This window comes from Esox lucius, chromosome 20, assembly GCF_011004845.1.
Source record: "Esox lucius isolate fEsoLuc1 chromosome 20, fEsoLuc1.pri, whole genome shotgun sequence".
In the NCBI taxonomy this organism is placed as follows: Eukaryota; Metazoa; Chordata; class Actinopteri; order Esociformes; family Esocidae; genus Esox; species Esox lucius.
In genome coordinates this window covers 42,740,991-42,768,767 of record NC_047588.1, presented here as the reverse complement: position 1 = coordinate 42,768,767, position 27,777 = coordinate 42,740,991, and the positions used below count along the sequence as shown (strand labels likewise).

At 47.0% G+C, this 27,777-nt stretch overlaps 1 protein-coding gene across 2 annotated transcripts; it reads left to right on the top strand.

Annotated features, from left to right (window-relative positions):
* Positions 1-17: 17 nt before the first annotated feature.
* ttll4 (tubulin tyrosine ligase-like family, member 4) lies at positions 18-27,688 on the top strand. 2 transcript variants are annotated; one of them, XM_029115723.2, is made up of 19 exons: positions 18-168; positions 1,000-2,728; positions 3,111-3,223; positions 3,337-3,409; positions 9,617-9,741; positions 10,463-10,573; positions 10,915-10,991; positions 11,093-11,287; positions 11,771-11,853; positions 12,152-12,280; positions 12,918-13,040; positions 13,432-13,530; positions 13,791-13,925; positions 16,474-16,611; positions 18,252-18,348; positions 19,222-19,432; positions 23,954-24,021; positions 25,598-25,650; positions 27,193-27,688. In XM_029115723.2, the coding sequence occupies exons 2-19, from the start codon at positions 1,071-1,073 to the stop codon at positions 27,368-27,370; spliced, it is 3,666 nt and encodes a 1,221-aa protein (XP_028971556.2). In that variant the 5' UTR covers positions 18-168; positions 1,000-1,070; the 3' UTR covers positions 27,371-27,688. The 2 variants fall into 2 exon arrangements, with proteins under 2 accessions (XP_028971556.2, XP_028971557.2); XM_029115724.2 differs by having other exon boundaries at positions 19-168; positions 3,114-3,223.
* Positions 27,689-27,777: the final 89 nt, after the last annotated feature.

Below are 27,777 nucleotides of genomic sequence, written 5' to 3'. Positions count from 1 at the left end.
TACTGAATTTATCTACGGCTGGTGACAACCGCCTCAGTTTGTGGTTGCTAGGAGGCCACGGGTGGGATTCCCTTGTGGGACATTTCAGCGGCGAGACACTTTTTTTTGTGAGAAGCAGCACCGGTGTTGCTGCTGTTGTCACTTGCCATGCGTCTGGCGCTGGACCTGGTAAATATAAATATTTCATACATTAAAACTACCTAGTCAAGCTAGAACTAACGGCCACTATACAATTAGTTCAACTCTTTCTTCGAGGTTGTTAGCTCAAGCTGACGATGTCCCGTGAATGTTGTTCATATTTCACAGTTAGCTACTGTAGCTAGCTTGCTAACGCGGTAGCTCGTTGCCATGCCCTCACTAGAACATGCTTCGGGACTCCGTTTGAGTAGCTTGACTTGATCTGTAATTCTGGTCAGCTGACGTTACCGAGATTGTCTACAGTATTCGCTACAATTGAATCTGTGTTTTGGAATAAATCATCTGGTAACCCCCGGTACCTAACGCTAGCCAGGCAATCCTTGACAGCTACTGACTAGGGACGGTAGCCAGAAAGCTATCTAGCTAACTTCATGTTGAAACCACATGGCTGTGTAACTCACAGCAATTTCAATATTCGGCAAGGAGACCGTCACCGTACATTTGGAAATGCTGATAAATCGGGTCGATGTTTTTTAAAACCGAACTTTTAGAAAATTAAACGCACTGTTTGGGAAGTGGCAAGCTTAATGCTAAGCTAACTTTGCCGGTAATGGTCAACTTCTTTCTGGTAACTGTTGTACACCGACTTTGGGAACTTTCGCAAGTTAGCTACAGTACTGTAGGCGCTTCTGTACTAGCATTTGGCCAATTTAGCCAAACTAACTCCGAACTAAATAGGTTAGCATCTTATCTAGCTATCTGTAATGACACATTAATGTATAGTTTCATTTTTAGTGACCACCTGTCAACTCATGCTTCTGGTGTTTAATTTCATCCATTTATTTTGGGGTTTTGTTTCAGTCGCATGGTAACTCCCTCAGTTTTCTGGTGTCGGCCACAGTCCATGCCAACAGGGTGTGAGATGGAACTTGATGGCCTTCAATGGAGCTGAAGACAAGTGGGCAAGTAATCCGTCATCAGCCCTCACCATACGAGCCAAATCTGCAGTGTGTCATTCTGTGAACAGTCTAAATGTTACTGCCCCCAGTAGCCACAAAAAGAAGCTCCCCCTTCGGTCCTCGGCTAGTGTCCCCCCGGTCTCCAGTGACTGTTTGAGTCGACTAAGTGTGAGACAGAGTCATACTCAGAAGAACCAATTCCATGGTGTCTCAGGGACCCCTCTACAAAGTGCCTACCTTTTTCTGCCCAGAGCCACTGTCATAGCTAACAAGCCACAGCGTCCTAGCAACGCAGGTGATAACGCAGCCAATCGACTTAGTAATGGTCACTGTCAGCCAAGCACTCCAGCCACTAAGAAAACAACTGTGCAACTGTCCAGGTCTGACATTATCGCCTACACGCATAAACCTGGTGTGTTGAAGCCAATTATACACAGCTCTCAACCTGGCTGGAACTTGGACTCGCTGAAGTTACGCTCACGGATCCTGGCCCGCAAAAGAGCCTTGTCACCACACCCTGCTGTCTGTCCCTCCTCGCCAAAGGCAGAGTGCGTTCCAGAGTCACAACCGGGCAGTGTGGCACCACGGCCCCCTGAGGGAACTGCCGCCGCCATGCCCACCAACCAGTCAGTCCCTTGGGCCACTGGCAAGCTGAGAGACAACCGGAAGAGTGTCATGAGGCCTGACCCGGGGAATGTGCCTTCACAGTCCAGCCTGGAGTCTGCTCAGACTAGAGGCTCAGCGGGTCCATTGTACCCCCTGATCCAGGCAGCCTCCTATTGCTATGTGGGGGACAATGGGGACGGTAAAGCCCGGACAGAGTTCACAGACACCCCCCACCTCACCTCCGCTGTGCCTTCATGGGACGGTTCGTCCTCCCACCGTGACGTGACCCTGGATCAGATCTGGAAGCTCCAGGGACAGCGTCAGTCCGAGAGCCTGATCGTGGTGGAGGCTGATCAGCCCCAGAAGCCGGGGTGTTGTGCTGCTGGAGTTCCCCATAAAACGCGGACCGAACGGACCCCCAGAGTCTGCTCTGAGGTGGGGTTCACTCAGGCCGTAAGGAAGCTGACAGGGACTCGGAGAGCGGTCAGTGCAGCCCCCCAATGGCCCAGGTTGGGGACAATTAACAGTCAGATTTCAGTAACTGGGGGGTCCGGGGTGGACCTGGTTAAGCTGGGCAAAGCCCTGGCCACTAGCTCTTACCCAGTCTGCCAAAACCATTCTCCAGCAGTACGTTCCGCAGCGCTCAGCCTTACTGAGATGGAGCAGACGTTTGAGCCTGCTGTGGTGACTACGGAGACCACATGCTCCTCCGGCACAGGAAGTAACGCCACACCAAACGCTACGGTAGCCTGCAGGGCAGTGCCGTCCCAAGTCTTGGTAACTCCAACCCGTTTCCCCAACCACATTAGTGCCAGTCAAAATTCTACTGCCAATGCCACCTCAGACAATACTGAGGGGAGTCCCAGGCCTTCGGTCACCACGGTGACCACCCAGATATCTGCCATAGACCTGACCCAGGAGAGGAGGGTCCAGTGTCTGGAGATGAACCACAGTCCATCCTGCGCCTCACCATCCCTGGACGAGGAGGAAGTGGACCTGGTGGTTGAGTCATTTGAGCTCCCAAGGTATTTTGATCCCACATATAGCTGTCTGCTGGAGGAGTAGGTAGTGGCAAGTCAGGAGTGCAAAAAAGAAACAGACATCAATCCACAGAATTGGTTTGTATCAAGTAGATTTGTGGTAAACTGAGTTAGTAGGTGATGGAAGGAATTTGGATGTAAAACCAGGTTTATCACCTGTGGCCAGGTAGCCCTTTTTTAATCTCATTCTTTGGGGATCCCTTCTAATCCGGAGAATTTGAATACAGTCTGAATACAGTTTAAAAACAGGTATAGAGTTTTAAGTATATCATAGACCTCCCTGGTCTATTGTAGACCTCCCTGGTAAATTGTAGGTTATTTACAATAGATAGTGTTTTACTCTTCAGCCTTGTTTCCTTTGTGTCAGTAGGCCAGAAAGTGTTGCTATCCAAGAGGACGTAGACCGAGAGAACTCCCCTGATGATGACAATGACTGCAGTGTCGGTGATGATGATGATGATGATGATGATGATGGGAGTGGTGAGGAAGGATCTTTTATTAATTTAACCACAGATCAACTAGACAAGTGAAAATGACACCACCTAATTAGTCAGGACATCATAAAGAATTCAACCTCCTGTTTCTCTTCTCAGATGAGTCAGACGGCTCTGACTGCTCCTCGGTTAATGATGCCCTTTCCACAGCTTCCATGGCGGCCCTGTCAAAGTAGGTGTCATTACTCTGCTTTTCCCTGTCAAAGTAGGTGTCATTACTCTGCTTTTCCCTGTCAAAGTAGGTGTCATTACTCTGGCTTTTCCCTGTCAAAGTAGGTGTCATTACTCTGACTTTTCCCTGTCAAAGTAGGTGTCATTACTCTGACTTTTCCCTGTCAAAGTAGGTGTCATTACTCTGGCTTTTCCCTGTCAAAGTAGGTGTCATTACTCTGCTTTTCCCTGTCAAAGTAGGTGTCATTACTCTGGCTTTTCCCTGTCAAAGTAGGTGTCATTACTCTGGCTTTTCCCTGTCAAAGTAGGTGTCATTACTCTGGCTTTTCCCTGTCAAAGTAGGTGTCATTACTCTGGCTTTTCCCTGTCAAAGTAGGTGTCATTACTCTGGCTTTTCCCTGTCAAAGTAGGTGTCATTACTCTGGCTTTTCCCTGTCAAAGTAGGTGTCATTACTCTGGCTTTTCCCTGTCAAAGTAGGTGTCATTACTCTGGCTTTTCCCTGTCAAAGTAGGTGTCATTACTCTGTCTTTTCCCTGTCAAAGTAGGTGTCATTACTCTGGCTTTTCCCTGTCAAAGTAGGTGTCATTACTCTGGCTTTTCCCTGTCAAAGTAGGTGTCATTACTCTGGCTTTTCCCTGTCAAAGTAGGTGTCATTACTCTGGCTTTTCCCTGTCAAAGTAGGTGTCATTACTCTGGCTTTTACCTGTCAAAGTAGGTGTCATTACTCTGGCTTTTCCCTGTCAAAGTAGGTGTCATTACTCTGGCTTTTCCCTGTCAAAGTAGGTGTCATTACTCTGGCTTTTCCCTGTCAAAGTAGGTGTCATTACTCTGGCTTTTCCCTGTCAAAGTAGGTGTCATTACTCTGGCTTTTCCCTGTCAAAGTAGGTGTCATTACTCTGGCTTTTCCCTGTCAAAGTAGGTGTCATTACTCTGGCTTTTCCCTGTCAAAGTAGGTGTCATTACTCTGGCTTTTCCCTGTCAAAGTAGGTGTCATTACTCTGGCTTTTCCCTGTCAAAGTAGGTGTCATTACTCTGGCTTTTCCCTGTCAAAGTAGGTGTCATTACTCTGCTTTTCCCTGTCAAAGTAGGTGTCATTACTCTGGCTTTTCCCTGTCAAAGTAGGTGTCATTACTCTGGCTTTTCCCTGTCAAAGTAGGTGTCATTACTCTGCTTTTCCCTGTCAAAGTAGGTGTCATTACTCTGCTTTTCCCTGTCAAAGTAAGTGTCATTACTCTGTGTATTGCGTTAGTAGAAGCATCGATTGATTAAAAGATTAAACGCTGATGTTGTCCCCTGTGGTGTTGGAACTGTGTTTTGAAAGTACTGCCAGTGTCTGCTGTGATTGGGTGATCTGCCAGACGATAAGTTAATCGGTGTAAGGATTCTGACTCGGTCCAGGGTTAAGCCTGTATTCCCCTGGGGTTTAGACCTGTTCAGTCTCCGATTCGCCAACCTCTTTGTCTTTTACTGTTGAACAGAGTGACAGATGGAGCCTCCTTGCAATGAAAATGGGTTTTCTACAGTAAGCTAGAGGCCAACTTTAAATCTTTGCGCAAATCGTGAATAGATATAGTATTCCCAATTTCAGGTTTAGTTTAATTTTCTTTGCTTTAAATTATCTAAGAAAATTTTCTTTCAGCTTCTGTATTCCCAGAATGTGTGACCAGGTGATTCATCAACAGCTAGTCTTCTGGATTTTGAGTTCAGAATGTTCAGTGAGTTGTAGATAAGTTGTGTGGGCAATCTGTACACTAGACAGTTAACCTGGAAAAAAACCCTGATAATTTAACAAAAATGCCTATTATCAATGTGTGAAGACTGAAGTGTCATGTTTCAACCTTTTGTGTCTGGATCTGTGTAGAATGGCCATTCAGAATCACTGCAGTCGTCCCAGTCAGGGCCCCTGACAGTTCCCTGGTACCGGAATGACAAAAACCCCAAGAGAGAATTGAACTTGTTTTTGTTCTAGCGGTTGCTGCTGGTAAAAGGTTGAAAGCCCAGAGGCTGGTGGAAAGGTCTCCCAATTGTCAATCAGTGATAAAAGTAGAACTATCTTTCCATAATGGGGACAGGATCCTCTGTGGTCAGATAGTGCTTTGCCAGTGGGACCATTGTCATAACGTGACGTCCCGGCTGATTTGTTGATATGTGTCAGGGCGTTCTTGTTTTCTTCACAGCCATAGCTAGTGTGAAGTAGGTCTGTTACTTCAAAGTCAATGTGATTCACCCTCTAGAGAGTCCACGCACTATTTCTAATCCAGGAGGACTGAGCAGGAAGACCCCATCCTATATGACTGTCACGTGAGTTTTGTTTGTTTGTATTCATTATTTTTGCCCGTATATACTTGTCTTATCGGCCGGTTATTTTTAAATGGTGAGAAAATCTAGATTAATGCACGGTTTTTTAACTTTCGGTCCACCTACATAATTTGAGTGATGGGAGGGGTTTCAGACAGAATTATAACAACAGTATGGGTTTTTGACTGAATTTGAGTGATTGGAGGTGTTTCAGATATAGTTATAGTGATTGGAGGTGTTTCAGATACGTTTATTGTGATTGGAGGTGTTTCAGATACGTTTATAGTGATTGGAGGTGTTTCAGATACGGTTATAGTGATTGGAGGTGTTTCAGATATGGTTATTGTGATTGGAGGTGTTTCAGATACGTTTATAGTGATTGGAGGTGTTTCAGATACGTTTATAGTGATTGGAGGTGTTTCAGATATGGTTATAGTGATTGGAGGTGTTTCAGACAGAAGTTTTCACCACGGTATGATTTTTTTGGACTGGGAACGTTCAAGCAATGATCTAAAATTGAATGGAGTGACGTTTTGTAGCATTTATTGTGGCCTTTTGATGATTGCTTGACCACTCTAGTGGTAGGTAGATGTGATGATCCTAGACAGTTATTGCACTCCACAACGTTTCTATGGGCCATGAAACTGCAGGATCGCCAGGTTGATTTATGTCCTATGGCTTTCTAAACACCACTGTTCCCAGTCTTGAAGATCGGCTTTTTTAAACAAATACTTGCCCCTTCTCAGCCAAACAATGACTGCTCTTGATGATTTAAAGAAGCTATGAAATCCTTATGAATCCTTGATAATGTTGTTTGCTCACAACCAGGAAATGTACATTGCCTGTTTCTACCAGTGACATACGAAATTCACAATTCAGACGGCACATATACACTACCGTTCAAAAGATTGGGGGAACTAAGAAATATCTTTGTTTTTTGAAAGAATAGTACATGTTTTGGCCATAAAATAACATCAAATTGATCAGCAATACATTGTAGAAATTAATGTTGTAAATTAATATTATACCTGGAAACAGCATGTTTTTAATGGAATATCTACATACTGTAGGTGTGCAGAGGCCTGTTGTCGTCATCCATCAGTCCTGCATTCCAATGGCATGTTGTTTGTTCATTTTATATGGCTAATTGATCATTAGAAAAACCTTTTGCAATAATGTGAGCACAGCCAAAAACAGCATTTTAATGCCCATTATCTAATTAGGAAATATGGATGGAAATTTGACAAAAGTCAACTTACAATATTAGTAAAACTATTTTACACACGCTTGAGTATTTGTTTTCTTTTATCAATCAGCTGATGCGACAAATAAACGACTTAAACACGTTTTGTCTATGAAATAATAATGTTGCGAAATTACATGACGGTGGCTTGGTGCAGAACAGTTCTAAACTATGTTTTAACATGCTTAAGAAGCAAACACGTTTCAGAAATGGTCTGCGCCTGTAATTTCCTGAAGGTCTGTCAAACACTTTTCTGCACCCACGGCCTGGACATCCTAACTGATTGAAACGGACAAAACTCGAGTCACCAGATCTCAACCGTATTGAACTGTTGTGGGAGCAGCTTGACTGTATGGTACATGCAGGGTTGTGGAGTAACGGATTACAAAAAAACAGTAACTGTTACATTACAAGCAAAAATTATATCGGATTACAGACACTTTTGAGAAAATATGATTACTACTTGGATTACATTTAACTATTTAGTGCACTTGTTTTTCAATTTATGACTCGTTGCATGTTTGATTGTAATTTTATTGTCTTAAAAGTTGTGTGATCAGCATGCGCGCAAAGTTGGCCGCGCATAACCAGATAAATAAGATTAGTAATCGAAGCACTTATTTAATTATCTCTGGTTTTGGCTGGTAAAAACTGAGTATGATTGCGTTAATATTAGCCTACCCATATAAAATGTGGTTTAGTAATCTACCACCAATGCATATTTCTCAAAACAATAATAGGCCATGCCTGGTATTTTATCTTTTTCAGAGAGGACTTGATTAGGGTAATAGTAGGCTACTCTTTTCCTATAAATATTTTTTAACAAGATAAAATCCATAAATTATTTTATCACAATATTTTAGGAGGAAAGGTGTGTTGACAAGCACTCGGCCCAGGGATAGATTTCCCTTTGATACCGACGCCTCAGGCCAGGTACAGAAAGGCCATGTGATTCTGCTTGTTCTGGACCTCAGAACAGTGAGCTCATTGGTTAACATTGGCTGCTGATGACATTTATGCTAAGAATGCAGGTGTTATACCCAGTTTATTTTTGTAATATTACATTTACATAATTGATCGCTGTTGACTCTAATAATTGCTGGTTCTGTTCTTGTCTGTAAAATGTATTTCTGTGCACGTTTACGTTTGGGCACATGCATGTGGATCCCAGGAATTTCTGCAAGCTCTCCACAATTTTGGTGGTTGTGGGTCAAAACGTCAGGTAACTCAAAATGTACGCCTCAAACTATCACGTTCTAGGAGGCTGGACACCGGCGCAGAGTCAATGGGAAATGTCCTTCTTTGCAATCAGAACAGAAAACGAGGAGGCAAAAGAGAGGCAGATTGCAAACTGAGTGCAAACAATGACCCTCATAATCAGAAAACAAGAGCAACTTTAATAGGGTCCCTAATTAGAGGCAACGTGGCGCAGCTGCCTCTTATTGGGGCCAACCAAAACAGCAGCGCAGAGATGCCTAGAGGCACCTCTGCGTTCAGGCCCTGACTGTGGCCCCCAGACGCATAGAGATGTCTAGATGCCCCCAGCCTGGACCTGACAGAAACAATGACGTAAATACCTTTTTCCAGAAATTGCCATTTCTTTTGCCTTTCTAAGTCATGTCCAGTTGATTGAATTTGCCACATTTCTAGAGAAATCTCAAGGACAATAAAAGCACACAGGATTCTTATGAGCTTCATTTGGTGTCACAGCAAATTTTTCTTTTTCAAACAAACTAGCATATGTAAATATTTTCACTTTGTCATTTTGGGGTATTGCGTGTAGATAGAAGGCAATCCATGTATTTGCCCAGGAATGTAAATTCTGAAGTTGATTAATCCGCCGATCGGTTCTGTTCAGTTGGCTGTATTCCTTATAATGTCTCTAAATATGAAAGTAATCCATTACTGATTACAATTTTAAACAGGTAACTGTAAAAGATTACAAGTAACCTACCCAGCCACTGGGCACATAAGTGCCCATCAAGCCAATCCAACTTGTGGGAGGTGCTTCAGGAAGCAATGGGTGAAATCTCCTCAGATTACATCAAATTGACAACTACAATGCCAAAGGTCTGCAATGCTGTAATTGCTGCAAATGGAGGATTCTTTGACGGAAGTGAAGTTTTAAGGACACAATTATTATTTCAATTAAAAATCATAATTTCTTACGTTGTCAATTACTGTATTTCCTATTCATTTTGCTGTATATCCTATTCAAACCAATTCCATGTATGTTTTCAGTAGTGTATGTTATGCCATATTAATCTGTAATTTAAAGTCTTATTATGCTTTGTCTAAAAAAAGAAAAATTCCTTTAAAAGACATGGCTGGCCATGCTCTGAGAGAAAGTTATCGCTAAGTCGTGTGGGTGTGAATTATACTGCTGAAAAGCCTTGGCGAGGTACTCCCCTCTGTCCTGGACTGGAATGAACATGCTGAAGCATGTCTGGGGTTGAGAACGTGTCAGAATGGAACAGTTTCAGACAACAATTGGCTGGGAGACATCTGCTTCAGCACTCTGCTGTTCTAAGCTGTTTGGTAAACCGTGTTTGTGTGTTAGAATGTTTACTTACACCTCTAGCATTGGTGTGATTTAGTGTAGCTTCTCTTTTAACGTCTGTGTGTGTCTCTGTGTGTGTTTGCGTGTGTGTGCGCGCGCGCCTCAGTGTAGCTGATGAGGAGCTGATGAGTCCTGAACCAGAGGAGGGGAGGGAGTTGAAGCCAGCCCTCATCCCCAGCCTGTTTCCCCTCAGGCCTCCCACATTGTACTTCAGCACTGCCGATCAGCGGGGTGAGACTCCGCTCTGAGACCTAACCCCATCAGTACATTACACCACACTGCTTTAGAAACAGGCCCTGGGGTTGCGTTTGGGACACAGCCAATGAATTGCTTGATAGAGGTTACTGTGGCAGAGGCCTGTGAAGATGGGGCCATTGTGATTGGGTGCTGCTGCTTTATCAGTGTAACTCTGTTAAATGAGGTTATAGAGCAGTGCGGACGGGTGGAGGTGTTTGGGTGGAGGTGATAGAGCTGTGGGGACGGGTGGAGGTGTTTGGGTGGAGGTGATAGAGCTGTGGGGACGGGTGGAGGTGTTTGGGTGGAGGTGATAGAGCTGTGGGGACGGGTGGAGGTGTTTGGGTGGAGGTGATAGAGCAGTGGAGACGGGTGGAGGTGTTATAACCGTAGTGCCGGGTGGAGGTGATAGAGCTGTGGGGACGGGTGGCGGTGTTATAACCGTAGTGCCGGGTGGAGGTGATAGAGCTGTGGGGACGGGGGGAGGTGTTATAACCGTAGTGCTGGGTGGAGGTGAGAGCTGGGTGGAGGTGAGAGCTGTGGGGACGGGGGGAGGTGTTATAACCGTAGTGCTGGGTGGAGGTGAGAGCTGTGGGGACGGGTGGAGATGTTATAACCGTAATGCTGGGTGGAGGTGATAGAGCTGTGGGGACGGGTGGAGGTGTTATAACCGTAGTGCTGGGTGGAGGGGGTATAACTGTGCTGGTTGGGGTTTCAGTGGAGCCCCTGCCTCCAGACCAGAGGAAGCTGCTGAAATGGAAGATGAGCTCGGTGACTCCGAACGTAGTCAAACACACCATTGCCAGGTCCCACTTCAAAGCCACCAAGAGTAAGTCATTGTTCTGTTCCTACTCCGATGTCCTGTTTCTGACACAGACAGATTGGCATTAAACAACCTCCTGTTGGTTTGTATCTGTGTGCAAACACAACAAATAGATACGTAATACACTGTTGTCATGTAATTATATGTAGTGGACGGTCAGCATGTGAGATTATGTGTGTGTCTAGATGCAAAGACATGAGCAGAGTTTCAGGGTAGAGTTGTGCTGCTCTTTCCTTCACTTTGGAGGTGACTTAATGTGAGGTTGCATTTGATGTGTGGTTGCTTGTCAAGGGCTACATCACCACCGGACCTTTGTTCAAGTGCTAACGAAGGGATTGTTTTTGTAGAAAGCCATGATTGGCTTGGCTGCTGGGGTCACCATATGAAGTCCCCTGGATTCAAGGCCATCCGAGAATACCAGAAGGTAAGACGTCACTGGTCTGAAGATAAGCATCATTATCAGTGTTGTTGTGATGATGTTGTTGTGATTGTTCTGTTGACTTGGGTTTCCCTTCTGTGTTTCAGTTGAACCACTTTCCTGGTTCGTTCCAGATTGGCCGCAAGGACCGCCTGTGGAGAAACCTGTCCAAGATGCAGGCTCAGTTTGGCAAGAGGGAGTTTGGCTTCTTCCCCCGGTCCTTCGTTCTCCCTCAGGACATCAAGTTACTCAGGAAAGTCTGGGAGGACAGCGGTAGCAGGCAGAAATGGATCATCAAGCCGGTAAATTCCTCCTGTTCCCTGCTGATGGGGCAGATCTCCTGGTGAAGACCTTTCTATTTAGGGAAAGTAGATCCTGGACAGCTCTAGATCTAGGCTGGGTTCTGGTTTGGTACTCATGGCCTTGGTTATTCCAACATCTGAACCAACGCTGGAATTCAAATACTTTTGCTGGAATGAAAAAAATATTTAGACCCATTTTAGGACTGAAAAGGCTTTTTCTGAATGAAATACCAATGTAAAATGATTACATCATGGTCCTTTGGTCCTGCCATCGCTATGGTCATGGACATTCTGTAGATGTCAAGGAACCGAAGCGGTCTCTTCATTTTAACCCTTCTGTTCCTCACTCAAAACCTTCCTTATCGACTTTTTAGGAAAGGAAAGGAAAAGGGGCAGTGGTGTCTTAATGTTTTCTGGAGCTGTTTGCACCAGTCTGGTCTAAGTGTAGTAAAAAACCTGTTCTCTTCCCTGGTTGTCCTGTAGCCTGCGTCTGCTCGGGGAATCGGGATCCAGGTGATTCACAAGTGGAGTCAGATGCCCCGCAAGCGACCCCTGCTGGTGCAGAAGTACGAATGCCATCTGGCGGGGGGGGGGGGGGGGGGGGGGGGGTTCTAGCCTGGGAATGACATGTGTTCTCCTGGTTCTCCTTGACCTGTGCCTATTTGTTCTGTCTACTGCCACAGGTTGAGTTAAATTCAGAACCAAATATGGTAATTTCAGGAAGTGATTGGATTGAAAGGTCATAGAGAACAGGTGTCCTTTTTAAATTACTTCCTGATTCGACGGCCTTCCATTCCAACTCACCCTGTCGAGGCAGTGTGATTGGCCAGCTGGATCCTGTAAGTGTGTGACCCGTGTGTGCAGGTATCTCCACAAGCCCTACCTCATCGCCGGCAGCAAGTTTGACCTGCGTGTTTATGTCTACGTGTCTTCGTACGACCCGCTGCGTGTTTACGTCTTCCAGGACGGGCTCGTCCGCTTTGCAAGCTGCAAGTAAGTAGCCCGTGCCTGGCGGTTCACATTGTCGTCTCGGTCTTTGAGTAAAGGCATCTCTGGCCCACATTGTTATGAGACTATTTTCAGGCTCGGAGCCACCAACTGCAACAGAAGCTATTTGTTATCCACTAGTATGTATCCACCAGCATGTATCCACCAGCATGTATCCACTAGTATATATCCACCAGTATGTATCCACCAGTATATATCCACCGGTATGTATCCACCGGTATGTATCCACCGGTATGTATCCACCGGTATATATCCACCGGTATGTATCCACCGGTATGTATCCACCGGTATGTATCCACCAGTATGTATCCACCGGTATGTATCCACCGGTATGTATCCACCGGTATGTATCCACCGGTATGTATCCACCGGTATGTATCCACTAGTACGCCATGTATTTTCTAGAATCCTCAAACCTACAGGTTTAATACTGTTATATAAACATGTTAGACACTGCAGGGTTATATGTGAATTAACATTCCACTCTAGCTGAAATTGCATGTGTAATGGTTTGGTATTAACATGTTATAACCCTGCACAGTGTCTGTGTGGATGAACATTCCACTAGGTATTATTTGTGTTGCTCAGTGACGGGGACTTGCTTGTTTGTGTGATTTTAAAGGTATTCATCTTCCATGAAAAGCCTTGGCAACAAGTTCATGCATCTGACCAACTACAGTGTGAACAAGAAGAACTCTGAGTACCAGAACAATGACAGTGACAAGGCCTGTCAGGGACACAAGTGGTGAGATAAGTAATATGACACTTGATTAGATCGTATAACAAGTGTCAAACCTTCCTTGGGGGGCCCTGTGCAGTCTGTTGGATGTTGGCCTCGTGTCACATAACAGAGTTTTCCTTTGATGTTGACCTGTGTGTGTGTGTGTGTGTGTGTGTGTGTGTGTGTGTGTGTGTGTGTGTGTGTGTGTGTGTGTGTGTGTGTGTGTGTGTGTGTGTGTGTGTGGTGTGTGTGTGGTGTGTGTGTGTGTGTGTGTGTGTGGTGTGTGTGTGTGTGTGTGTGTGTGTGTGTGTGTGTGTGTGGTGTGGTGTGTGTGTGTGTGTGTGTGTGTGTGTGTGTGTGTGTGTGTGTGTGTGTGTGTGTGTGTGGTGTGTGTGTGTGTGTGTGTGGTATCCAGGGCACTGAAGGCCTTGTGGCACTACCTGGGCTCCAAGGGAGTTAACACAACTCTGATCTGGGAGAAGATCAAGGACATTGTCATCAAGACCATCATAGCGTGAGTCCCTGCTCCCTTCACACTGCCACCCCTGTTCTCATCTGGTTGGCCACATGACCAATTACTGAAAGAAATATCTGAATATTCCCAGAATAACTAGGTGCAACTATTGATGTCATGAATTATGCATGTCTTGGTAACTTATTGCTTGCCTTTTTTCAAATATTTTCAAATAATTTGAGCCTTTTAATGTCTTGTCGCAACATTTGAACTCCTCATCCTAAATAGAAATGTTGTTCATAACGTGTGTCTTTGTGAAGGTCTGACCCATATGTCAACACGTTGGTGAAGATGCACCTGCGATCTCCCTACAGTTGTCATGAGCTGTTTGGCTTTGACATCATGCTGGATGAGAACCTGAAGCCCTGGGTCTTAGAGGTCAACATATCGCCTAGGTAACACGCCACACGGCATCACCGTGCCAGCTCTGCTTACAGTACTCCCTCTCTGCCGCCTTTCCTCTGATTCCCGGAATTCACCAACATTCTTCTGTAAACCGGGGCGGAACTTGTCAGATTTTGGCAACCCTAGACCCTTTGAATGGTGAAGATATTTGCATTTCCCCATCCTGGCCTGTGATTGCGGAAGAGGCGTTCTGTCCTGTGATTGTGGAAGAGGCGTTCTGTCCTGTGATTGTGGAAGAGGCGTTCTGTCCTGTGATTGCGGAAGAGGCGTTCTGTCCTGTGATTGCGGAAGAGGCGTCCTGTCCTGTGATTGCGGAAGAGGCGTCCTGTCCTGTGATTGCGGAAGAGGCGTTCTGTCCTGTGATTGCGGAAGAGGCGTTCTGTCCTGTGATTGCGGAAGAGGCGTTCTGTCCTGTGATTGCGGAAGAGGCGTCCTGTCCTGTGATTGCGGAAGAGGCATCCTGTCCTGTGATTGCGGAAGAGGCGTCCTGTCCTGTGATTGCGGAAGAGGCGTCCTGTCCTGTGATTGCGGAAGAGGCGTCCTGTCCTGTGATTGCGGAAGAGGCGTCCTGTCCTGTGATTGCGGAAGAGGCGTCCTGTCCTGTGATTGCGGAAGAGGCGTCCTGTCCTGTGATTGCGGAAGAGGCGTCCTGTCCTGTGATTGCGGAAGAGGCGTCCTGTCCTGTGATTGCGGAAGAGGCGTCCTGTCCTGTGATTGCGGAAGAGGCGTCCTGTCCTGTGATTGCGGAAGAGGCGTCCTGTCCTGTGATTGCGGAAGAGGCGTCCTGTCCTGTGATTGCGGAAGAGGCGTCCTGTCCTGTGATTGCGGAAGAGGCGTCCTGTCCTGTGATTGCGGAAGAGGCGTCCTGTCCTGTGATTGCGGAAGAGGCGTCCTGTCCTGTGATTGCGGAAGAGGCGTCCTGTCCTGTGATTGCGGAAGAGGCGTTCTGTCCTGTGATTGCGGAAGAGGCGTTCTGTCCTGTGATTGCGGAAGAGGCGTTCTGGGCTGTGATTGCGGAAGCGGCGTTCTGGGCTGTGACGTTGGGTGGTCGGCGATGGATACTGTTGTTTGTCATGATATTGTTTTGACGATATTATAATGCTGTAGTTGTCCTTAGCCTGCACCAGAACTCCTTCGTAGTGTGTTGTCCATCATTAGTTTCCAACACTTTCATTTTTGTTATTGATCAAAGCGTGTTTTCTCATGGATTTCTTTTGTCCCTCTGCGGCAGACATATGGTGAGCAACATGTTTGGAAAGTTGATATGTTAAAATCATAGTATTGAATCACAATACATCTCGTATCAACACCTAAGTATGGTGATAATAGGTTATGGTGCTAAATGCCTGAGCAGTGTTCTATCCTGTGGCACTCTCACGATGTCTCTGACTCCCCCTTCCTCCCTGTCTCACGATGTCTCTGACTCCCCCTCCCTGTCCTGTCTCACGATGTCTCTGACTCCCCCTCCCTGTCCTGTCTCACGATGTCTCTGACTCCCCCTCCCTGTCCTGTCTCACGATGTCTCTGACTCCCCCTTCCTCCCTGTCTCACGGTGTCTCTGACTCCCCCTTCCACCCTGTCTCACGGTGTCTCTGACTCCCCCTTCCACCCTGTCTCACGGTGTCTCTGACTCCCCCTTCCACCCTTTCTCACGGTGTCTCTGACTCCCCCTTCCTTCCTGTCTCACGGTGTCTCTGACTCCCCCTTCCTTCCTGTCTCACGGTGTCTCTGACTCCCCCTTCCTCCTTGTCCTGTCTTACGGTGTCTCTGACTCCCCCTTCCTCCTTGTCCTGTCTTACGGTGTCTCTGACTCCCCCTTCCACCCTGTCTCACGGTGTCTCTGACTCCCCCTTCCACCCTTTCTCACGGTGTCTCTGACTCCCCCTTCCTTCCTGTCTCACGGTGTCTCTGACTCCCCCTTCCTTCCTGTCTCACGGTGTCTCTGACTCCCCCTTCCTCCTTGTCCTGTCTTACGGTGTCTCTGACTCCCCCTTCCTCCTTGTCCTGTCTTACGGTGTCTCTGACTCCCCCTTACTCCCTGTCTTACGGTGTCTCTGACTCCCCCTTCCTCCCTGTCTCACGGTGTCTCTGACTCCCCCTTCCTCCCTGTCTCACGGTGTCTCTGACTCCCCCTTCCTCCCTGTCTCACGGTGTCTCCGACTCCCCCTTCCTCCCTGTCTCACGGTGTCTCCGACTCCCCCTTCCTCCCTGTCTCACGGTGTCTCCGACTCCCCCTTCCTCCCTGTCTCACGGTGTCTCCGACTCCCCCTTCCTCCCTGTCTCACGGTGTCTCTGACTCCCCCTTCCACCCTGTCCGGTCTGTGTCTCTGACTACCCCTTCCACCCTGTCCTGTCTCACGATGTCTCTGACTCCCCCTTCCTCCCTGTCTCACGGTGTCTCTGACTCCCCCTTCCACCCTGTCCTGTCTCAGTGTCTCTGACTCCCCCTTCCACCCTGTCTCACGGTGTCTCTGACTCCCCCTTCCACCCTGTCCTGTCTCAGTGTCTCTGACTCCCCCTTCCTCTCTGTCCCACCAGCCTCCACTCCAACACTGCGCTGGATGTGGCCATTAAGGGTCAGATGATCCGAGACGTCTTGAACCTGGCCGGGTTCGTTCTGCCCCAGAGAGAAGATATGCTTCCCTCCAGTAGCTCTGCCAGTAGTTCCACCAGCAGGTCAGTAGAGGCTTCTAGACCCCGACTCACTTTTAGATTGGAGCAGTTTTTCTACGGTTTGGTCCTGGGGACAGGGGGCGGCACAGGTGAATACTCTGACACAGAAAAGCTGGAAGCAGGAGTGACTGGTCAGTAGGATGTAGAGACGGATGATGTACAGGATTTAGAGACGGACGACGACACACAGGACGTAGAGGCGTAGGACAACGACGACGACACACAGGACGTAGAGGCGTAGGACGACACACAGGACGTAGAGGCGTAGGACGACACACAGGACGTAGAGGCGTAGGACGACACACAGGACGTAGAGGCGGACGACGACGACACACAGGACGTAGAGGCGTAGGACAACGACGACGACACACAGGACGTAGAGGCGTAGGACGACGACACACAGGACGTAGAGGCGGACGACGACGACACACAGGACGTAGAGGCGTAGGACGACGACACACAGGACGTAGAGGCGGACGACGACGACACACAGGACGTAGAGGCGGACGACGACACACAGGACGTAGAGGCGGACGACGACGACACACAGGACGTAGAGGCGGACGACGACGACACACAGGACGTAGAGGCGGACGACGACGACACACAGGACGTAGAGGCGGACGACGACGACACACAGGACGTAGAGGCGGACGACGACGACACACAGGACGTAGAGGCGGACGACGACGACACACAGGACGTAGAGGCGGACGACGACGACACACAGGACGTAGAAGCGGACGCCGACGACACACAGGACGTAGAGGCGTAGGACGACGACACACAGGACGTAGAGGCGTAGGACGACGACACACAGGACGTAGAGGCGTACGACGACGACACACAGGACGTAGAGGCGTAGGACGACGACACACAGGACGTAGAGGCGTAGGACGACGACACACAGGACGTAGAGGCGTAGGACGACGACACACAGGACGTAGAAGCGGACAACGACGACACACAGGACGTAGAGGCGTAGGACGACGACACACAGGACGTAGAGGCGTAGGACGACGACACACAGGACGTAGAGGCGTAGGACGACGACACACAGGACGTAGAAGCGGACGACGACGACACACAGGACGTAGAGGCGTGGGACGACGACACACAGGACGTAGAGGCGGACGACGACACACAGGACGTAGAGGCGGACGACGACACACAGGACGTAGAAGCGGACGACGACGACACACAGGACGTAGAGGCGTAGGACGACGACACACAGGACGTAGAGGCGGACGACGACACACAGGATTTTTAAACATGCACCAGTACAGTCCACACATGCTACCTTTGGACAAGGACCTAAAAACGTCACAATCTGATAATGTGACCCTAATATTCAGTAGCCCATTCTGATTGAAGGTAATCTGCTTTTTGTTGCTAATCCCTCAATTTAAAACAGTGTGTTTTGTGGAGCTGTATGTATGGATTCAACAACAGTTTGTTGTGTATTTTGTGGAGCTGTATGTATGGATTCAACAACAGTTTGTGTATTTTGTGGAGCTGTATGTATGGATTCAACAACAGTTTGTTGTGTATTTTGTGGAGCTGTATGTATGGATTCAACAACAGTTTGTTGTGTATTTTGTGGAGCTGTGTGTATGGATTCAACAGCCGGTTGTGTTGTGTAGTTTGTGTGGAGGAACCAGGGAGAAATCCAGACTGGACATTTCTACTGATGAGAAGGTCAAACGGGCGTTCTACCTGAGCCAGCGCTTCGCAGACCAGGTACATTCATGAAGTCAGAAGTCCTCAGGAACCAGTTTCCATTACTGCTTATTAAATCATTTGTTTAGACACTGAATGTAGAGGTCATAACGAACAATTAAATTACAAAATGATGGGGGTTAACAGGGGAGAATATGTAACAATATAAACAAGTTTTTCAACAAACAAATCCCCTTTTTAAGAATATGAATTGTCCCCTTACCCTAAGAAAATGGTTGGTCCACCTTTCTGTGCTGGAGAAAACTGCTTCTCCATTTGTGAGATAAGCTGATGTCCACTAGGCTCATGCAGAAAGAAAATGATCCAAAACACACAAGTCTACATCACAATGATGTTTAAACAAAAACATTTTTAGCTTTAAGGAATCACCAAATGAAATGAGATGAGATGTTTTGTCAGAACCTGAAGCAAGCTGTTCTGCCTGGTAGATTCATCTTTAGCTTTTGTCTTAACTAACCAGGGGATGTGTTGATGGTCAATACTGGCATCATGTGGTGGGATCAGAAGTAGCCAGGGGATGTGTTGATGGTCAATACTGGCATCAGGTGGTGTGATCAGAACTAACTGCCGGTCGTCTGTCTGGAACAGGGAACAATAATAGAAGCCTTGGATTTATTAAATAAACCATAAGACGTCAATCCTCTTTTGTACTAACTTAACATATCTTATTGTTTTGACCCCTAGATCACTTGGCAGTTTAAATTCTGGAAGTGCACCCCCCCCAAAAAAATTTATTTAGTGTTTTGGTTTAGACATATACCGCCGCTGGCTTATCAGCTGATGTTTGTCATTGTTACTGTTGTTCCAGAGACCAGTGCCTCTGCCATCCTGGATGGTATTAATGTCTAACCAACTGGGGTTATCTCCGTGTAGGAGCTGTTCTCATCCATCCTGGATGTGTTGACTCCAGAGGACGTGCGTGTCCTGGCTGACACGGAGGACGAGCTGAGCCGGAGGGGCCAGTTTGAACGCGTGTTCCCCTCCAACAGCTCGTCACGTTACCTGCGCTTCTTCGAGCACCCCCGCTACCTCAACATCCTCCTGAGCCAGTGGGAGACCAAGTATGGACAGAACAAGACCAAAGGTATGTTGGACTGTCTGGCAGCCATAGTCGTTTAACTCTTATTTCACCAGGGACTGTCTGGCAGCCATAGTTGTTTAACTCTTATTTCACCAGGGACTGTCTGGCAGCCATAGTTGTTTAACTCTTATTTCACCAGGGACTGTCTGGCAGCCATAGTTGTTTAACTCTTATTTCACCAGGGACTGTCTGGCAGCCATAGTTGTTTAACTCTTATTTCACCAGGGACTGTCTGGCAGCCATAGTCGTTTAACTCTTATTTCACCAGTGACTGTCTGGCAGCCATAGTTGTTTAACTCTTATTTCACCAGGGACTGTCTGGCAGCCATAGTTGTTTAACTCTTATTTCACCAAGTCAGTTGAAAACCAATCTTTTTTCCAAGTATTTTCTGATTTCCACTTGATTAAGTCCGTTCTTGCACTCAGGAGTCGGTCAGTGTTGAGATGTTTGCCATCTGCAGGACTCCTTGGATAATCTGTGAGCAGGATACAAACCCGCGTCTTATGAACTTATTTTCAATGACAAATTGACTGACAGTTGCAAAAGAACAGCACAACACACAACACACTGAACCATGTTAATACCAGTATCAACAACACACTGAACCATGTTAATACCAGTATCAACAACACACTGAACTATGTTAATACCAGTATCAACAACACACTGAACTATGTTAATACCAGTATCAACAACACACTGAACTATGTTAATACCAGTATCAACAACACACTGAACCGTGTTAATAATACCAGTATCAACAACACACTGAGCCGTGTTAATAATACCAGTATCAATAACACACTGAACCATGTTAATACCAGTATCAACAACACACTGAACTATGTTAATACCAGTATCAACAACACACTGAACTATGTTAATACCAGTATCAACAACACACTGAACCGTGTTAATAATACCAGTATCAACAACACACTGAGCCGTGTTAATAATACCAGTATCAACAACACACTGAGCCGTGTTAATAATACCAGTATCAACAACACACTGAGCCATGTTAATAATACCAGTATCAACAACACACTGAGCCATGTTAATAATACCAGTATCAACAACACACTGAGCCTTGTTAATAATACCAGTATCAACAACACACTGAGCCTTGTTAATAATACCAGTATCAACAACACACTGAGCCTTGTTAATAATACCAGTATCAACAACACACTGAGCCTTGTTAATACCAGTATCAGCAACACACTGAGCCATGTTAATACCAGTATCAACAACACACTGAGCCATGTTAATACCAGTATCAACAACACACTGAGCCATGTTAATAATACCAGTATCAACAACACACTGAACCGTGGTAATAATACCAGTATCAACAACACACTGAACCGTGGTAATAATACCAGTATCAACAACACACTGAGCCGTGTTAATAATACCAGTATCAACAACACACTGAGCCGTGTTAATAATACCAGTATCAAAAACACACTGAACCTTCTTAATAATACCAGTATCAACAACACACTGAACCGTGGTAATAATACCAGTATCAACAACACACTGAGCCGTGTTAATAATACCAGTATCAAAAACACACTGAGCCGTGTTAATAATACCAGTATCAACAACGCACTGAGCCATGTTAATAATACCAGTATCAACGACGCACTGAGCCTTGTTAATAATACCAGTATCAACAACGCACTGAGCCATGTTAATAATACCAGTATCAACGACGCACTGAGCCATGTTAATAATACATATAATAATTTCAATAATAGCAGTTTGTAATGTTTGTGAATAAAGTGAACTCAAATGTGTCAGTAAGCTGAGAAATAGACCTGAATACGGTGAAAATATTTGAACAATCTTCTAAGTGCCTTTCTAGCTTGAACAGAAAAGGATAGTTTGAACTTAAAGACATCTCAGAAGAACTGAAAAGGTCAGGGGCCTTTCTGGACTATATGGAGCGGGTTAGGGGCCCTTCTAAACTATACCGAGCAGGGACACCATAGGCTTACTAGTGTAGAGCCAAACAAAATTGTTGGTGGTACAAGGTTGGGAACCCACTGGGCCTTTGCAGACTGTACGGAGCAGGTCGGGGGCCATTCTAGACACTACGGAGCAGGTCGGGGGCCCTTCTAAACACTGTGGAGCAGGTCGGGGGCCCTTCTAGACACTGTGGAGCAGGTCGGGGGCCCTTCTAGACACTATGGAGCAGGTCGGGGGCCCTTCTAGACACTATGGAGCAGGTCGGGGGCCCTTCTAGACACTGTGGAGCAGGTCGGGGGCCCTTCTAGACACTGTGGAGCAGGTCGGGGGCCCTTCTAGACACTGTGGAGCAGGTCGGGGGCCCTTCTAGACACTGTGGAGCAGGTCGGGGGCCCTTCTAGACACTGTGGAGCAGGTCGGGGGCCCTTCTAGACACTGTGGAGCAGGTCGGGGGCCCTTCTAGACACTGTGGAGCAGGTCGGGGGCCCTTCTAGACACTGTGGAGCAGGTCGGGGGCCCTTCTAGACAATATTGAGTAGGTCGGGGGCCCTTCTAGACAATATTGAGCAGGTCAGGGGCCCTTCGAGACACTATACGGAGCAGGTCGGGGGTCCTTCTAGACTATACGGAGCAGGTCGGGGGCCCTTCTAGACTATACGGAGCAGGTCGGGGGCCCTTCTAGACACTATGGAACAGCTCGGGGGCCCTTCTAGACTATACGGAGCAGGTCGGGGGCCCTTCTAGACACTATGGAACAGCTCGGGGGCCCTTCTAGACTATACGGAGCAGGTCGGGGGTCCTTCTAGACTATACGGAGCAGGTCGGGGGCCCTTCTAGACACTACGGAGCAGGTCATGGGCCCTTCTAGACTATACGGAGCAGGTCGGGGCCCTTCTAGACAATATTGAGCAGGTCGGGGGCCCTACGAGACTCTATGGGGCAGGTCGGGGGCCCTTCGAGACACTATGGGGCAGGTCGGGGGTCCTTCTAGACTATACGGAGCAGGTCAGGGGTCCTTCTAGACTATACGGAGCAGGTCGGGGGCCCTTCTAGACACTACGGAGCAGGTCATGGGCCCTTCTAGACTATACGGAGCAGGTCGGGGCCCTTCTAGACAATATTGAGCAGGTCGGGGGCCCTTCGAGACACTATGGGGCAGGTCGGGGGTCCTTCTAGACTATACGGAGCAGGTCAGGGGCCCTTCTAGACTATACGGAGCAGGTTGGGGGCCCTTCTAGACACTATGGAACAGCTCGGGGGCCCTTCTAGACACTATGGGGCAGGTCGGGGGTCCTTCTAGACTATACGGAGCAGGTCGGGGGCCCTTCTAGACTATACGGAGCAGGTCGGGGCCCTTCTAGACAATATTGAGTAGGTCGGGGGCCCTTCTAGACAATATTGAGCAGGTCGGGGGCCCTTCGAGACACTATGGGGCAGGTCGGGGGTCATTCTAGACTATACGGAGCAGGTAAGGGGCCCTTCTAGACTATACGGAGCAGCTCGGGGGCCCTTCTAGACACTATGGAACAGCTCGGGGGCCCTTCTAGACACTATGGGGCAGGTCGGGGGTCCTTCTAGACTATACGGAGCAGGTCGGGGGCCCTTCTAGACTATACGGAGCAGGTTCATTTGGTCCAATTTGTTCTGGTCATTGGCAACAGAGAACTGAATTCAGTGATTGCCAAAGGACGTGCAGATTTTGGTAGCACCAAAGTCATATATCTACGAGAGCACAGGTAGCGAGGGCCTGTTAACCAGAGTTTATAGTTCATAGTGAGTCTCTGTCGCGTGGTTGGTTGAACTTCTGAAAGCTTGTTCCAGCCGCCGCCAATAAGAATGACAACAGTGTGCTTTACCTCCTGTCCCCAAATTCTTTCAGTGTGCTTCGCTGTTACAACCTGGTTTCCATAAAGCTGGGGTGCTGTGGTGAATGCAAATACAAACAGGATGCGATGATGTGCACATCATTTTTCCATATACTTAACTGAATATAGTACAAAGACAACATATCAAATGTTAAACCAGAGGAAAAAAAGACATGTCCATTTTGAATTTGATGCCAGCAACATGTTGTGATAGGGGCATGTTTACTACTGTCTTGCATCACCACTTCTTTTAACAATACTCTGTAAGCGTTTGGGAACTGAAGGAGACCAATTGCTGTAGTTTTGAAAGTGTAATATTTTCCCATTCTTGCTCGGTATAGGATTTCAGCTTCTCAACAGTTCAGGATCTACTTTGTCTTATTTTTCGTTTCATAATGCACCAAATGTTTTCAACGGGCGACAGGTCTGGTCTACAGACAGGCCAGACAGGCAGGCCAATTCAAAGAGGGCATATATTTTTCAAAGAACTCTAAAAGTTTTATATGTTGTGTTTGTACAATTTTTTATTGAATATAGGGTTTAAATGATTTACACATCTTTGCATTCTGTTTTTATTTCCATTTTACACACGTCCCAACTTCTTTGGAAACAGGGTTACACATCATTTTGTCAATGTGGTCAGTTAAGGCACATCATTTAATACCTTACTGATTTCTTTTCTAGGGATCAATATACTGAGGACTCTGTGTCAGAGAGGAGTTCACTTAGGTACCAATGACCCTGCACACAAGGTGAGTACTGGCTCCCACTGAATGCTGCATGTTTAGTAAAACGCTGCTCTCCGTTCGTATGTCCGTAATTACACACCAGTGCCATATTAAGTCACTTTGGATTAACCTCAGTTTACCCAGAACTGAAGTCTAATTTATTTGTTGAGATCATGTTCTGTTAAGTTCTGGGTCAAAATACGTTGCGAGAAGAGATCCGAACCGTTTACGAAGAAGAGATCCGAACCGTTTACGAAGAAGAGATCCGAACCGTTTACGAAGAAGAGATCCGAACCGTTTACGAAGAAGAGATCCGAACCGTTTACGAAGAAGAGATCCGAACCGTTTACGAAGAAGAGATCCGAACCGTTTACGAAGAAGAGATCCGAACCGTTAACGAAGAAGAGATCCGAACCGTTTACGAAGAAGAGATCCGAACCGTTAACGAAGAAGAGATCCGAACCGTTAACGAAGAAGAGATCCGAACCGTTAACGAAGAAGAGGTCCGTACCGTAAACGAAGAAGAGATCCGTACCGTAAACGAAGAAGAGATCCGAACCGTTTACGAAGAAGAGATCCGAACCGTTTACGAAGAAGAGATCCGAACCGTTTACGAAGAAGAGATCCGAACCGTTAACGAAGAAGAGATCCGAACCGTTTACGAAGAAGAGATCCGAACCGTTAACGAAGAAGAGATCCGAACCGTTAACGAAGAAGAGATCCGAACCGTTAACGAAGAAGAGGTCCGTACCGTAAACGAAGAAGAGATCCGTACCGTAAACGAAGAAGAGATCCGTACCGTAAACGAAGAAGAGATCCGAACCGTAAACGAAGAAGAGATCCGAACCGTAAACGAAGAAGAGATCCGAACCGTAAACGAAGAAGAGATCCGAACCGTAAACAAAGAAGAAATCCGAACCGTAAACGAAGAAGAGCCACTATAGTATTCAAACTGCCGGAGGTCTAACTGCCAATGGTTTCCCTTTCCGTGATTTGAAACACCGGCAGCATCACGCGCCTCATCTCACACCTACATGTTTGGTGACTGATGTAAACACCGGCAGCATCACGCGCCTCATCTCACACCTACATGTTTGGTGACTGATGTAAACACCGGCAGCATCACGCGCCTCATCTCACACCTACATGTTTGGTGACTGATGTAAACACCGGCAGCATCACGCGCCTCATCTCACACCTACATGTTTGGTGACTGATGTAAACACCGGCAGCATCACGTGCCTCATCTCACACCTACATGTTTGGTGACTGATGTAAACACCGGCAGCATCACGCGCCTCATCTCACACCTACATGTTTGGTGACTGATGTAAACACCGGCAGCATCACGCGCCTCATCTCACACCTACATGTTTGGTGACTGATGTAAACACCGGCAGCATCACGCGCCTCATCTCACACCTACATGTTTGGTGACTGATGTAAACACCGGCAGCATCACGCGCCTCATCTCACACCTCCGTGTTTCCTGACTGATGTAAACTGTGACTTTTATGTTGATGTTGTCACTCCAGTGATTCCATAGGGTTTGATCAAGCAGACTTAATGACATGCGTTGTTTCTCTGTGATCTGATCTAGTGGTCCAAGCCACACTACCTTCCTACCACCAGTCAGGAGCCAAGCAGACCAAGGTAAGTGGAGAGACACCAGACCTTCATGTTAGGGGTCAATCTAGTCCACTGTTGTTAGGGGTCAATCTAGTCCACTGTTGTTAGGGGTCAATCTAGTCCACTGTTGTTAGGGGTCGGTCTAGTCCACTGTTGTTAGGGGTCGGTCTAGTCCACTGTTGTTAGGGCTCGATCTAGTTTTGAAAAATTTGAAATGTTGCTTGCTGCTAACATCATGAGCAAATGTTTTAACAAAACTATAGTAGATTTGTCCTGTTTATGCATCTATTCTCATGAATATTTTGTACTACTGCATATACACCCACCGGCTACTTCATTATGTACACCTTGCTTGTACCGGGTTGGACCCCCTCTTGCCTTCAGAACTGCCTTAATTCTTTGTGGCATAGATTCAACAAGGGGCTAGAAACATTCCTCAGAGATCTTGGTCCGTTTTGACATTATAACATCACACAGTTTCTGCAGATTAGTTGGCTGCTCATCCATGATGCCAGTCACAGTTCCACTGGAGGCCATTTCAGTTCAGTGAACTCATTGTCATTGTTATATGTTAAAGGTGGTATTGGAGTTGGCCATGAGGGGGCGGTGTATCTACGATACAACAGTCATGTTCAAGAAACCAGTTTGAGATGTGGGCTTTGTGACATGGTTTTACCGCTTGGTTCCAGTGTTATCCTGCTGGAAGTAGCCTTTAGAAGATGGGTACACTGTGGTGTTTAAACAATGCTCAGTTGGTACTAAGGAAAACATCCCCCACACCAATACACCACCACCACCAGCCTGAACAGTAGTCCATCTGCTTCAAGGTTCAACATGTGTTCAGAGATGCTCCTCTGGATACCTTGGTTGTAACGTGTGGTTATTTGAGTTACTGTTGCCTTTCTATCAGCTAGAACCAGTCTGGCCATCAACAAGGCATTTCTGCCCAGAGAACTGCCTCTCACTGGATGTTTTCTCTTTTTCTGACCATTCTCTTTAAACCCTAGAGATGGTTGTGTGGGAAAATCCCAGTAGATCAGCACTTTCTGAAGTACTCAAACCAGCCCGTCAGGCACCAACAACCATGCCATGTTCAAAGTCACTTAAATCACCCTTCTTCCCCATTCTGATGCTTGGTTTCAACTTCCGTAGATCGACTTGACAATGTCTACATGCCTAATTGCATTGAGTTGCTGCCACCTGATTGGCTGATTTGATAATTGTGTTAACGGGAAGTTGAAAAGATGGACCTAATGAAGTGGCCGGTGTGTTTTTTTTTTTTTCATCTTGTATTGCATGCTCATTTTAATTCATATTGAGTGAGCAATCTTAATCAACACTAGTTACAACATACAGTGGGCATTTTTAAAGAAGTGGCCTTAATCACACTACTGTAGCATCAAAAGCCTAGTGTTCAAAATGGAAATGTATGTATATATATGACAACCCAGATAATTAATTAGAATCGCTTTTTAGTACATTTCCAAATACCTAGAACTTTGTAGATATATGGTTTTATTCAACGTAACCGGTAAAATGTTTCCTTTGACTTCCTGTCTCTTCCAGTGTGGTGGTTAGCCTGAGGAGGAGGTCCCAACCAGACCAAGATGAGGACTGTTTTGACCGGGAGGTGCAGTCTGTCACCTCCTCCCTCCCAGACATCAGTCTCCTTGGCTCCTCAACCTCCCCCTCCCCAACCCCCAGCCCCAGTTTGGCCAGCCCTGCACCCAGAGATTATGTATGAGGTTCAGAGGGTTGGATAACCTGTATGAGGTTCAGAGGGTTGGATAACCTGTATGAGGTTCAGAGGGTTGGATAACCTGTATGAGGTTCAGAGGGTTGGATAACCTGTATGAGGTTCAGAGGGTTGGATAACCTCCCTGGACATATGGTACTCAGAGCACTGCCACACTGTTCACCAGACCCCCAGGCTTCCAAAGCAACCGCAGACCCTCATTCACATAGTGGGAAGGGATGTTTCCCTCACCCACACACACACCCACCCACATACACACACCCCACCACACACACCCCCACCCAAACACACGGCCAACGTATACACACCCACACACACACACACCATCACCTAACCACACACACACATCCACACCCCCACCCACGCACCCCCACCCACACACAGGGCCAACGTAT